A 13604-nucleotide genomic window follows, 5' to 3' on the forward strand; every position below is an offset into this window, starting at 1 on the left:
AGGTATTAAGTGTACCTTATAAAGACCTCACTTTACAGACTCCTAGGAGTGCTGTAGTGAGTGTCTCACATAGCAGGCTGCAGTCTCAGCCAGATAATGGCATGATGACGCGACCGCTATTCGGGACGGCGCTCTGTCTCAGGCTAACGCCTCAGTCAGTGCAGTTCAGACCCGTGCTGCGTTCACGGAGGGCCTGAATACTATGGTTACGTAACCAACGTATCGGCGCCCCCGTTTATCTCAGAACGCGCTGATAATAACCACATTGGGGATGGCGCACTATCACAGACTAAGGTCTCTGTTAGTACGACCCAGACCCATGCCGCGTTCAAGAAGGGCCCGATTACCACGGTCACGAAGGTGCCCAGTGTATCGGCGCCCCCACCTTTTTCTGAACGCGCCCAGGCTCACCACACTGAGTGTAGTTCAGCCCACCAGAGGTGCAGAGCGGAACGCACACAGGAGGTGAAGGGAGGAAAGATACCAAGACACCGTCTTGGCTTATCTCAAAGAGACCTCACATTACAGACCCCAAGGAGTACTGTAGTGAGTGTCTCTCATAGCAGGCTGCAGTCTCAGTCAGGAGACATGATGACGCAGCCGCTATTTGGGGATGGCGCTCTATCGCAGACTAAGGTCTCGGTTAGTGCGATTCAGACCCATGCTGCGTTCACGGAGGGCCCGATTACCACGGTCACGAAGGTGCCCAGTGTATCGGCGCCCCCACTTCCCTTTGAACGCGCTAATACTCACCACACTGAGCGTGACTCAACCCACCAGGGTGCAGAGTTGAACACACACAGAAGGTGAAAGTTAAGAAGGTATCAAGGCGCCGCCTTGTTTTACCTCATAGAGACCTCATACTACAGACTTCTAGGAGTACTGTAGTGAAGGGCTCTGATAGCGAATTGCAGTCACCTAAGATGACGCAATCGCTTGCTGGGGATGGTGCCCTGCCGCAGGCTGTGGCCTCGGTCAGCGCAATTCAGACCCGCGATGCGTTCAAGGAGGGCAGGAATACGACGGTTACGGGTTTAACCGACGTCCCTACTCCTCTTTCTTTCTCAGAACGCATTTCCTCTCCCTTTCACGGGAGGCCCACCTTGGGCTGTTCCACCACTTCAATGTTGGGGAACAGTGGCAGTAAGGGCCATAGAGGAATACAGGTCCTTCCTACTGGATGCACCACAGCTTCGCGCCCAGCCACTTTCTCTGCATTGCTGGCAGTGGCGAAGAAGCTGCACCCTCTCACGCTGGCTAGAACAGACGTTGCAGAAGGGTTATGCTCTCCAATTCCACCGGACCCCACCCCCGTTCAAGGGAGTGGTGGAGACGGTGATGAAAACACCAGACAAAGTGGCCGCTCTGATGACAGAGATTACGGAACTTTTGGCGAAGGAGGCGGTGACAGTAGTTCCCCGGGAGCAAAGGAACAAAGGGCTATATTCGCCTTATTTCCTAGTGCCCAAAAAGACGGGGGGAGTGAGGCCGATTTTGGATTTACGCATTCTCAACGAGAGCATAACCAAACGGCCCTTCCGAATGCTAACGACAAAACGTCTGCTGGAATGTGTCCAGAGAGGGGACTTTTGTACGAGCATAGACCTAAAGGACGCGTGCTTTCATGTGCCGGTTCAGCCGCGTCACAGGAAGTTTCTGCGGTTCGCCTTTCAAGGGGTGGCGTACGAATACACGAGGATGCCATTTGGGTACGCCCTGGCACCTTGCACATTTTCCAAGTGTGTGGAGGCGGCATTGGAACCGTTGCGTCATCAGGGAATACGGCTACTAGCCTACCTGGACGACCTACTGGTTCTCGCCCGTCAGCAGAGCTGGCGATCACTCACACAACACAGACAGTGATGCATCTCACAAGTCTGGGGTTCGCTGTGAATTGGAAAAGAGCGCGCCCTGGCCCACTCATCAGATTGTCTACCTGGGGATACAGCTAGACACTGTGAGGATGAGGGCTCAATTCCGGACCCCGAAGGGTAGCCTTGTTGCTAGCCCTAAGGAAGTGTCGTCCGAATCACACGGTGACGGCGCTGTCGATCATGTCACTTTTGGGTCTCATGTCGTCAGCCCACTCTGTGGTTCCGCTGGGACTCCTGCACATGCGCAGGACGCAGCGATGGTTCGCCCAACTAAGACTAGACCCATTGCGTCAACGTCATCGGTTGGTGGTGGTTCCCCTCTCGCTCAGTGCAGACCTAAACTATTGGAGAAACTCGCGGCGTTCTCACGCACGGAGTCCCGATAGGAAAGGTGTCCTCTCACATCCCAGTATTCACGGATGCGTCCCTGACGGGATGGGGAGGGACATGTCAGACACAAGCGATAGGAGGTGTGTGGCCTCAATCAGGTCGTCACATCAACCTCCTGGAGTTGGAAACGGTTCGACTGGTTCTGACCCACTTCGCGTCTACCCTTCGGGGTCGCGATGTGCTGGTCTGGTCAGACAACCGGACCACAGTAGCCCACATAAATCGCCAGGGTGGAGTCAGGTCTCCTGCTCTCCATCGGGCGGCAGAGGAATTGTGGCTGTGGGCTCACGAGCACCTTCGCTCATTGAGAGCAGCACACATTCCGGGCTACTTGAACGTAGGAGCAGACCTCATGTCAAGAGGGGGTCCTCGAGACGACGAGTGGTGTCTGCATCCAGACATTGTTCTCCAGATTTGGGAACAATTCGGGAGAGCCGAGGTGGACCTATTCGCGTCACGCGTGAACGCGCAGTGTCCTCTGTGGTTCTCTCTGAGGGAACAGGACGAACCGCCACTGGGAAGGGACGCCTTTGCGCACCAACCGTGGCCGAGAGTTCTCCTGTATGCATTCCCTCCGCTGTCCTGCATTCTCCCACTGCTAGCCAGGGTGAGGTCAGGGGGGCTGTCAGTGCTCTGTGGTTTGCGGAGATGAGTCAGATGTTGATTGCGCCACCTTGGCCAATTCCACATCGACGGGACGCGTTGTCTCAGGCGGCTGGCACGATAGGGAAATTGCCCATAATCGGCCAACCACTGAAGGCCTGGCTGCTGAGAGGGACAGGCTAGAGCGCCGTGGGTTATCTGATGCAGTGATCAGGACCATACAGGGTTCACGTGCCAGTTCCACTTCTAAGATGTATGCCAGTAGATGGAACGTGTTTTCACGATGGTGTGTCACACAAGGTGTGGACCCCATGAGCTGTCAGGTGGAGAGTATTCTCTCTTTTCTGCAGCTCATGTTTGATAAGCAAAAATCGCCTGCCACGATTAGAGTGTTTGCAGCAGCGATTTCAGCTTGTCATGAGGGTTTTGGCAGAGACAATGTCTTTAGTCACCCTCTAGGGAAACGCTTCCTATTAGGAACGCGGCGACTTAGGCCAACACCTAGAGTCACGCTTCCTCAGTGGGATTTGGCTTTGGTACTCGAAGCGCTATGTAAGTCGCCGTTCGAGCCATTGAATCAAATACCCCTCAAGATACTGTCTATCAAGACAGCACTGTTGCTCGCTTTGACTACAGCTAAGCGGGTCAGTGATTTGTGTGCTCTTTCGACGAGACCTGACTGCCTGGCCATTAATGGTGACCTGAGCAGAGCAGTGTTACGTCCTAACCCGGCATTTGTGCCGAAGGTTATTAAGAGTTCATATAGGTCACAGACCGTGGAGCTGTGGGCTTTTTCTCCTCCTCCTCATAGAGAGGAGTGAGGGAGAAGCTCCATCGCCTGTGCCCGTATGCGCGCTGGCGTGTTACGTCGAGCGCACAGCAGCGATTAGGTCATCGCCTCAGTTGTTTGTGTGTCACGGTGCGGCTGCACTAGGTAGACCACTTTCAAAACAGAGGCTGTCTCACTGGCTTTGTGAAGGCATTGAGACAGCTTATGAGGTAGCAGGGCGGCAATTGCCTCAGGGTATCAGAGCTCACTCCACTCGTGGAGTAGCGGCTCCTACTAGGAACAGGAGTAGAGGATATCTGTAGAGCAGCATCCTGGTCGACGCCGTCTCCATTTATCCGTTTCTATCTCTTAGATATGTCTTCTAATTCTCTGGCTCGATCTGTACTCAGCGTGGCTGAAGGGAGATTTTGAGCAAGAAAGAGAGGAGAAGCAGGACTGTGGACACAGGTTTCCATCAGGTCCGCTTTGGTTAGGAAGACGTGTTTTTGACAGATGTGTTTTCTAACTCTTTGGCTCGGTCTGTACTCAGCATAGCTGAAGGGAGATCTGGAGCTAGGAAGAGAGGGAAAAGCAGGACTATGGACTGGGTTTCCATCAGGTCCGCTTTGGATAAGAAAACATATTTTGTGGCATGAATCCTGACTGACAGGGTCAGTACAGTAGAGGCATGCGTTGATTAACAGAATACGAGGTCATCTATCTGCTTGTTCAGTTAGTATGACTCATGTTTTTGTTCCTGCCCACTAATCTCTGGGATTCCATTGAGTGAGTGAGGCGGTCTACCGCGTTCATAATGTAGAGTGACACTTGATGTCATTCCATTAGTGGTCGGTAGTGTTTTTCACAGGATATTGAGGCACATCTATCTGCTAGTACAGATTAGTATGGCTTCTATTCTGGTGATCTGCCCACTAGTCATTGGCATTGCCATTGGACTAGGTGGGCGGGGTCTTTTAACCGATGACGCGGTATATTGTGACGCCCGTAGGGGTTTTTAGTTGCAGTACTGCGGGACTCGGTTGCAGCCATTGCTAGGCTTGACTTTCTCGTTTCGATGGGAAGTGTTAGGCTCGGCAGGGAGTACATTTTGGAGCGCTACGCTCCGCCTTAAACCATTAGGAGCAGAGCTCCCCTATGGGCGGAGCTCCACGATATAGAACGATTAGTTACCGGAGTGTAACTCCAGTTCTATGAGTGGAGCGGAGCCCCCATAGGACTTAAGGCCCTGCCGACCCTCTCTAGTCTCGCTGAAGAAAAATATCTCGGGAGGCTGATTGAGGGGAGGCACCCCCTCTTATAGGGACACCTGTACTCCTATTGGCTGTAGGTGTGTGCATAATTTTGTCTCAGGCTGATGCTGCCTTAGGGCAGAGGGTAAACCATTAGGAGCAGAGCTCCCCTATGGGGCTCCGCTCCACTCATAGAACTGGAGTTACACTCCGGTAACTAATCGTCCTTCAGCCTTTTTGTTCTGCATCTATGGATGCGACCCAGTCGTTCGTTCTAAATGTTGCATTGCCATACTGGCTGGCAACGTTCTTATCCCTTGCTTACTAGCTAGCCAACTACGGCTAATTTACTGTCACGTCAAACGTCAAAAAGAATAACAACAGTAGCTGCATTTGCATAAGCTGTTTTCTAGTGACATTTATTTGGATCCATAACAATTACCTAATGAGGCGAGATTTCGCCTGGCATAGAAAATGTGCTCTCTCGTCAGGACACTGTTGTTCAGAGGAGCTAGTCAACAACACAGCTAACACAATCACTTCAAACACTGAAGCTGTAAAGACTGCAAACTAGCTGCACCTCGTTTTGTTTTACCTTTTTTTCTATTGACATTTCTTTGTATATGTAGTCATAAAAATGATGTCAGCTGATTCATGATTTTGACTGGCTGAGAAACGCTACCTGCCTGTCTGTCTGTCTCGACCCCTACACGTTCATTACTATGGGACAGCTGGAGATCGAATTTGAATATTGAAACAATGTTGCAAATGTCGGACATGATCAGATTTTGCTGCGAAGAGACAGAATCATTCGATCATTTGTTTTGGTACTGTCCATTTGTAGCTTGTTTTTGGACACAGGTCCAGGAATGGCTAAAGGATTGCAATATTTACCTGGAGCTAACCTTGCAGATAGCATTACTGGGTGATCTGAAAAGTCATAGTCAAGCGATCAATAATATAATAATACTTTTAGCAAAAATGTTTATTTTCAATTCACAATCTGTAGAAACAATGAGAATAGAAAGGTTCAGAATGTTTGTAAAACATCACAGTACAGTTGAAAAATATATGGCAAATATACATCCTATATGGATGGTGTTAAGAGATAGATGGGAGGTGTTGAATGGAGTTGAAGGATGGAACTAATAATAACAAGATAACTAATAATGTAAGCATACTGTGTCCATAATACGTATATAGGTTGTAGGTTGAGAGCTTTTGTGAAAGAGCACAGTTAGAAATATATGGCATATAGAAGCAAACCGGATGGACATCATGAAAATGATCGGAGAGGTTGAGAGTAGAAGAAGTTCAGGAGAAAAAACTAACAAACTATAATTATTGTAAAATGTACTGTGTCCATAAAATGTAGATAGTAAGTATAAGCTGGAAGTAGAGGCCTAAGCATTGTTGTTCACTAGTTTACTCCAAGTAGGGAAATGGTGGTGGGGTTGGAAAGTAATAAAGGGGAATATATATTTTTTTAAGGATATGTATGTGTATGGGTCGCGTCTCTGGTATGTATGTATGTATATATATATATATATACAGTGAGGGAAAAAAGTATTTGATCCCCTGCTGATTTTGTACGTTTGCCCACTGACAAAGAAATGATCAGTCTATAATTGTAATGGTAGGTTTATTTGAACAGTGAGAGACAGAATAACAACAAAGAAATCCAGAAAAACGCATGTCAAAAATTTTATAAATCGATATGCATTTTAATGAGGGAAATAAGTATTTGACCCCCTCTCAATCAGAAAGATTTCTGGCTCCCAGGTGTCTTTTATACAGGTAACGAGCTGAGATTAGGAGCACACTCTTAAAGGCAGTGCTCCTAATCTCAGCTTGTTATCTGTATAAAAGACACCTGTCCACAGAAGCAATCAATCAATCAGATTCCAAACTCTCCACCATGGCCAAGACCAAAGAGCTCTCCAAGGATGTCAGGGACAGGATTGTAGACCTACACAAGGCTGGAATGGGCTACAAGACCATCGCCAAGCAGCTTGGTGAGAAGGTGACAACAGTTGGTGCGATTATTCGCAAATGGAAGAAACACAAAATAACTGTCAATCTGCCTCGGCCTGGGGCTCCATGCAAGATCTCACCTCGTGGAGTTGCAATGATCATGAGAACGGTGAGGAATCAGCCCAGAACTACACGGGAGGATCTTGTCAATAATCTCAAGGCAGCTGGGACCATAGTCACCAAGAAAACAATTGGTAACACACTACGCCGTGAAGGACTGAAATCCTGTAGCGCCCGCAAGGTCCCCCTGCTCAAGAAAGCACATATACATGCCCGTCTGAAGTTTGCCAATGAACATCTGAATGATTCAGAGGAGAACTGGGTGAAAGTGTTGTGGTCAGATGAGACCAAAATTGAGCTCTTTGGCATCAACTCAACTCGCCGTGTTTGGAGGAGGAGGAATGCTGCCTATGACCCCAAGAACACCATCCCCACCGTCAAACATGGAGGTGGAAACATTCTGCTTTCGGGGTGTTTTTCTGCTAAGGGGACAGGACAACTTTACCACATCAAAGGGACGATGGACGGGACCATGTACCGTCAAATCTTGGGTGAGAACCTCCTTCCCTCAGCCAGGGCATTGAAATTGCGTCGTGGATGGGTATTCCAGCATGACAATGATCCAAAACACACGGCCAAGGCAACAAAGGAGTGGCTCAAGAAGAAGTACATTAAGATTCTGGAGTGGCCTAGCCAGTCTCCAGACCTTAATCCCATAGAAAATCTGTGGAGGGAGCTGGAGGTTCGAGTTGCCAAACGTCAGCCTCGAAACCTTAATGACTTGGAGAATATCTGTAAAGAGGAGTGGGACAAAATCCCTCCTGAGCTGTGTGCAAACCTGGTGGCCAACTACAAGAAACGTCTGACCTCTGTGACTGCCAACAAGTAATGTTTTGCAGAGGGGTCAAATACTTATTTCCCTCAATAAAATGCAAATCAATATATAACATTTTTGACATGCGTTTTTCTGGATTTTGTTTTTGTTATTCTGTCTCTCACTGTTCAAATAAACCTACCATTAAAATTATAGACTAATCATTTCTTTGTCAGTGGGCAAACGTACAAAATCAGCAGGGGATAAAATACTTTTTTCCCTCACTATATATATATATATATAAACATGGAGGATTGGAAGTGTTGCAGACAATTACATTGATGGAAGTTACAATCTATCTGCAATATTAAACAAGCCCTATATCGACATAACCTGAAAGGCTGCTCAGCAAGGAAGAAGCCACTGCTCCAAAACCGCCATAAAAAAGCCAGACTACGGTTTGCAACTGCACATGGGGACAAAGATTGTACATTTTGTAGAAATAGTGTATATCAATGATGTCGCTCTTGCTGCTGGTGACTCTCAGATCCACCTCTACGCAGACGACACCATTTTGTATACATCTGGCCCTTCATTGGACACTGTGTTAACAAACCTCCAAACGAGCTTCAATGCCATACAACATTCCTTCAGTAGCCTCCAACTGCTCTTAAACACTAGTAAAACTAAATGCATGCTCTTCAATTGAACGCTGCTGGCACCCGCCCACCCGACTAGAATCACTACTCTCGACGGGTCTGACCTAGAGTATGTGGACAACTACAAATACCTAGGTGTCTGGTTAGACTGTAAACTCTCCTTCCAGACTCACATTAAGAATCTCCAATCAAAAGTTAAATCTAGAATCGGCTTCCTATTTCGCAACAAAGCCTCCTTCACTCATGTTGCCAAACATGCCCTCGTAAAAATGACTATCCTACCGATCCTTGACTTCGGCGATGTCATTTACAAAATAGCCTCCAACACTCTACTCAGCAAATTGGATGTAGTCTATCACAGTGCCATCCGTTTTGTCACCAAAGCCCCATATACTACCCACCACTGTGACCTGTACGCTCTTGTTGGCTGGTCCTCACTACATATTCGTCACCAAACCCACTGGCTCCAGGCCATCTATAAATCACTGCTAGGCAAATCCCAGTCTTACCTTAGCTCACTGGTCACCATAGCAACACTCACCCCTAGTCTGCGCTCCAGCAGGTATATCTCACTGGTCATCCCCAAAGCCAACACCTCCTTTGGCCGCCATTCCTTCCAGTTCTCTGCTGCCAATGACTGGAACGAATTGCAAAAATCTCTGAAGCTGGAGACTCTTATCTCCCTCACTAACTTTAAGCATCAGTTGTCAGAGCACCTTACTGATCACTGCACCTGTACACAGCCCATCTGAAATTAGCCCACACAACTACCTCATCCCCATATTGTTATTTATTTTGCTCATTTGCACCCCAGTATCTCTATTTGCACATCATCTCTTGCACATCTATCATTCCAGTGTTAATACTAATTGTAATTATTTTGCACTATTGCCTATTTCTTGCCTTACCTCCATAACTTGCTACATTTGCACACACTGGATATATATATTCTGTTGTATTTTTGACTTTATGTTTTGTTTTACCCCATATGTAACTCTGTGTTTTTGTTTTTATCGCACTGCGTTGCTTTATCTTGGCCAGGTCGCAGTTGTAAATGAGAACTTGTTCTCAACTGGCTTACCTGGTTAAATAAAGGTTAAATAAAAAATAAATAAATGAAAAAACCATTTTAAACGTAAACTTCAATGGGGTAGGTACGAACCCGTGCCAGATAATCGAATTCCCCTCACTGATGTGTCCTGATGTGTGCATTACGCGTATCCATCTATGATTGGGTTATACGTAGCATTATGTGCAGACTAAACCAATCATAGTAAAAGGTTTATCCCTTTGGACATATTAAAACCGCGCCTCCTCCAATTGGATATCACTGCAGTTGTCTGATAATGGGCGGAGGGTAAAAGCCTGCATTAGGCGGTTGTCTCCACCCCGGATATACCCACTTTCCCCCCGGCACATATACGTACATTAGGGCCGCCACGGCTACACTTTCTCTTGTTCATGGTTCGAATCTGCGAGAGAAGGATGAAGTTTTTGGTTGCAGTCACCGTCATCGTTGGGTCAGTGATATTTCTGCTCTTCCCGAGCGGATCAGACGCTGACGAGAAACAGAAGGGCCCAAAAGTCACGGCCAAGGTAAGGCACCTAGCAATTGCAAGAGTAGCTAGCAAATCGAAAGTCTGGATGGATAAAAACCAATTTTTTCGCACAGCTAACGTTTGCAGTAACAAACCGTATTGTACTGTCTGACTTTTCAGTTCTAAAACATTGCGAACTACAATGTCACAAGACGTGATACAATAACAATGAAACAAACTCGGCTAAATGAGATGCAGCCGCTAGGTACTAGTTAATGCACGGCCTCGATGCTTGCAAGGAATGCAGGCCTTAGTTAGCTAGTTTTCTTGCTGCCCGGTTTGTAATGTGTTCAATCCAGTCTTCAATCTTTACCTATATCTTGAAATGTCTTTGTGTAACAATATATCTGTTCAACCATCTGCTTGGAGGAAATGTGTTAACATGTTACATTGTCTGGTGGAATTAGATAGCTGCTGTAGTTAACTAGGCCACGTCCACTTACTTGGGGCTACGTGTGATTCTCTGCGCCCAACGTCGTAAGGTAATTCACGAGTCTAACGAAATAAAACGTGCACACGTGTATTGGAAGTAATTTTTGCATTTCTGTTTGTGCAAGCATTGGGTTGTTTGTGACCGGTTATAGGCAATGCTGTTAATGTGGTCTTTATTTCCATAATCAAGTTTCCGGACATCCCACTGCAACTAATGGTTAAATAAACTAAGAAACCGGTTTTTTTTGTGCAAACGACAACCTTTCAAACAAGCCTGGCATACAGGACTGTCTGGGCGTAGTCTTCCTCTAAATGAAATGCCAAAACTATGTTTTTAGTTTTAAAGCCACTCTGGTAAGCAGTAGTGGTGCGTGGGTAAAATCAATGGGGAAGCCAGAAAAAATATATTACAACCTGTGTTGTGATTATTGCGTTGTTTGCTCTATATAGTTAAGGCCTTGCGACCGTGAGATATATATATATATCTATTAGGCCGAGACAAAAAGACAGTGGCAGAATAAATTCAACCACACCTTTTTTGTTTTATCACAAAATCGGATAGCAACCTCTGTCTGGTTTAGTCCACAAAGCATATTGCATGTAACAGACAGTTACATGACCTACAGCATGGTCAAGCAAGTTGTTTCAGTATTTTTCGGACCACTAAACACCAACTGATTTTAGAACCACAAGTCGGAAAGAAAACAGGACCTGCCTCCACAATTCCAGCACCATTTCAACTTCAACATATCAACGTCATCAAATCACCTCTGCTTAGGCTAATACAGTGACAATTAAAATATACCAAAAACAATTTAGCCCCATCAATGTAAACTAAATGTGGCTGTCCATGGTTCTGATTTCTGTGCGTTCGTGCAAATAGAAAAATGACTCGCCCTACTTGTAGACATGCAAATGCCATCCTCTACATTTACATTTTAGTCATTTAGCAGACGCTCTTATCCAGAGCGACTTACAGTTAGTGCATACTTTTTATTTTTTATTTTATTGTTCCTCATGTTGAAGAAACGGTCTATCACTCTGTCATACAGTACACGCTTTTTTTGTTGTTCTAGGCTATCTGGCTAAAATGCTTGCTCTAGCCTAACTTCCATTCATGGGCAACGTTTAGCTAGTTCACATTAGCCTTCTACATCTAGCAACATATTGCATTTCCATCCTCTCAGGCCAGGGGCACAACAATGTATGAATTAATGATTGGAGCAGAATCGCCATTTATAATCATTGGTCAGTACGGAGAATTAAGTAAAACCACAAGGCCAAATCCATATCTCCATCATGGCTAATTTAGGAAAGGGACAACTTTAGCTAGCTAGCCACCGGAGGACAACCACACAATGAGATGCAACAATTCAAGTTTCTGTCAATGACGTAAGCGCTCAATGCGATTTGAAAGGTGTTACGCCAACCCCAAGCTAGCTTCCCTTGGTACGCATTCACAGTTGAGCTCAACTCTAATTGTAAAACTTTTTTTTATCAAGGAAGGCCAAATGCTCGCTGGCTTCCATTGCATTCCATTCAATGCTATTGGTGGCAACAATGTCATACTCGTTTGGACCAAACCGCATCAGATAGATGGCCTACACGTAGAGACAGAGGGACGCTGTTTAGCTCGCTCGGATGCTTTTTCCGGTGAGCTACATTCAGCCTCTTGCGAATTGAAGGAAAACTATGAAACATGGAGGGATGGAAAATAAGTTGTTTTAATTTTTGTACTTTATTTTTTCCGGAAGCTTGGCAACCATGAATACACGCCACTGTCTGTAAGATGTGCGCACCATCAGTGGGCCTCTGGGATAAACAAACAATGCAAATGCGTTATGACATTTTTCACACCACTTGATTTCCATGATAGGCCTATCTTCAAGTGCTCAAGGGATGACATTCAAGTTGCTTTTGATAATTCCTGCTAACCCATTTACTCACGCTTTCCCATCTTAACAGGTTTATTTTGACATCAGAATTGGAGATGAGGATGTTGGACGAATTGTCATTGGGTTGTTTGGGAAAACGGTACCCAAGACCGTCGAGAACTTCATTACACTAGCAACTGGAGAGGTGAGTTAAAAAAAAAAAAAATGTATACCCAGGGTATCGATTTAGCCAATGCATGTAATGTTATGGTAGAACCATTGAGGTACTGACTAATGCATTGCTTCTTGTCTCAACAGAAAGGATTTGGCTACAAAAGCAGCAAGTTCCACAGGGTTATTAAGGACTTCATGATCCAGGGTGGTGACTTCACCAGAGGAGATGGCACTGGCGGTCAGGGGAATTTTCACACTTAGATATAGATCTAACTACAAATAAGGATATGGGCATCAATGCAAATGTTGATTAACGTCAATGTCCTTGTTTCCTTGAAGGCAAGAGCATCTACGGAGACCGCTTCCCTGATGAGAACTTCAAGCTGAAGCACTACGGACCTTACTGGCTGAGCATGGCCAATGCTGGGAAGGACACAAACGGCTCCCAGTTCTTCATCACCACCATTCAGACACCTTGGTTGGACGGCAAGCACGTGGTCTTCGGCAAAATTTTGGAAGGCACGGTGAGTTCTCCCCAAACACCCCCACAAAACAAATACACACCTCCCCCTGCAGATGAATCTGTTTTCATACCCCTCACGTGGTATTGCTCTCCTACAGGATGTGGTGAAGAAGATTGAGGGCACAAAGACAGACGGCCGGGACAAGCCCCTCAAAGACGTGTCCATCCACGACTGTGGAAAGATCGACGTGGAGAAACCCTTCGCGATCGCCAAGGAGTAAAAACAAGTCAACTCTGTTTTTAAATGGGGGAGCAGGACTGTGGGGTTTAGGCAGACCATTGCATTTTCTGTTTTGCTTACCACTGGTCCTGTAGTGGGGCTCCTGCTCGGGCTGTCCTGGTAGCAGAAGCTGCCCATTGAAGTTAAGTGCCAGACCAACAAAGGCACACTGGGTCCATTTCCAAACAGGCATTCCAGTATGGTTGTCGTGCAGCTGATACCTGCTCATTTTGTAAAGAATAAATCTTCAATAAAGGATCCAGGTTTTGTTAAGATGGTTTCTAGTGTTCAATCATTAAGGTTTTTGTAATTTTATTCACGTAGTCACAACCTTGGTATGCCTTAACGTGTTCTTTTTAGTTTGTGTTCTACCTTATTTTTAGTATTACA

The 13604-nt window shown here is 46.2% G+C and overlaps 1 protein-coding gene across 1 annotated transcript; it reads left to right on the plus strand.

Annotated features, from left to right (window-relative positions):
* Positions 1-9747: 9747 nt before the first annotated feature.
* On the plus strand, positions 9748-13487 carry ppib (peptidylprolyl isomerase B (cyclophilin B)). The gene is made up of 5 exons (XM_041837789.1): positions 9748-9989; positions 12389-12502; positions 12616-12709; positions 12811-12995; positions 13093-13487. Exons 1-5 carry the CDS (start codon positions 9855-9857, stop codon positions 13213-13215), a joined length of 651 nt encoding a protein of 216 aa, XP_041693723.1. The 5' UTR covers positions 9748-9854; the 3' UTR covers positions 13216-13487.
* The last annotated feature ends 117 nt before the right edge of the window (positions 13488-13604 follow it).

Source organism: Coregonus clupeaformis, chromosome 19 (genome assembly GCF_020615455.1).
Source record: "Coregonus clupeaformis isolate EN_2021a chromosome 19, ASM2061545v1, whole genome shotgun sequence".
Lineage (NCBI taxonomy): Eukaryota > Metazoa > Chordata > Actinopteri > Salmoniformes > Salmonidae > Coregonus > Coregonus clupeaformis.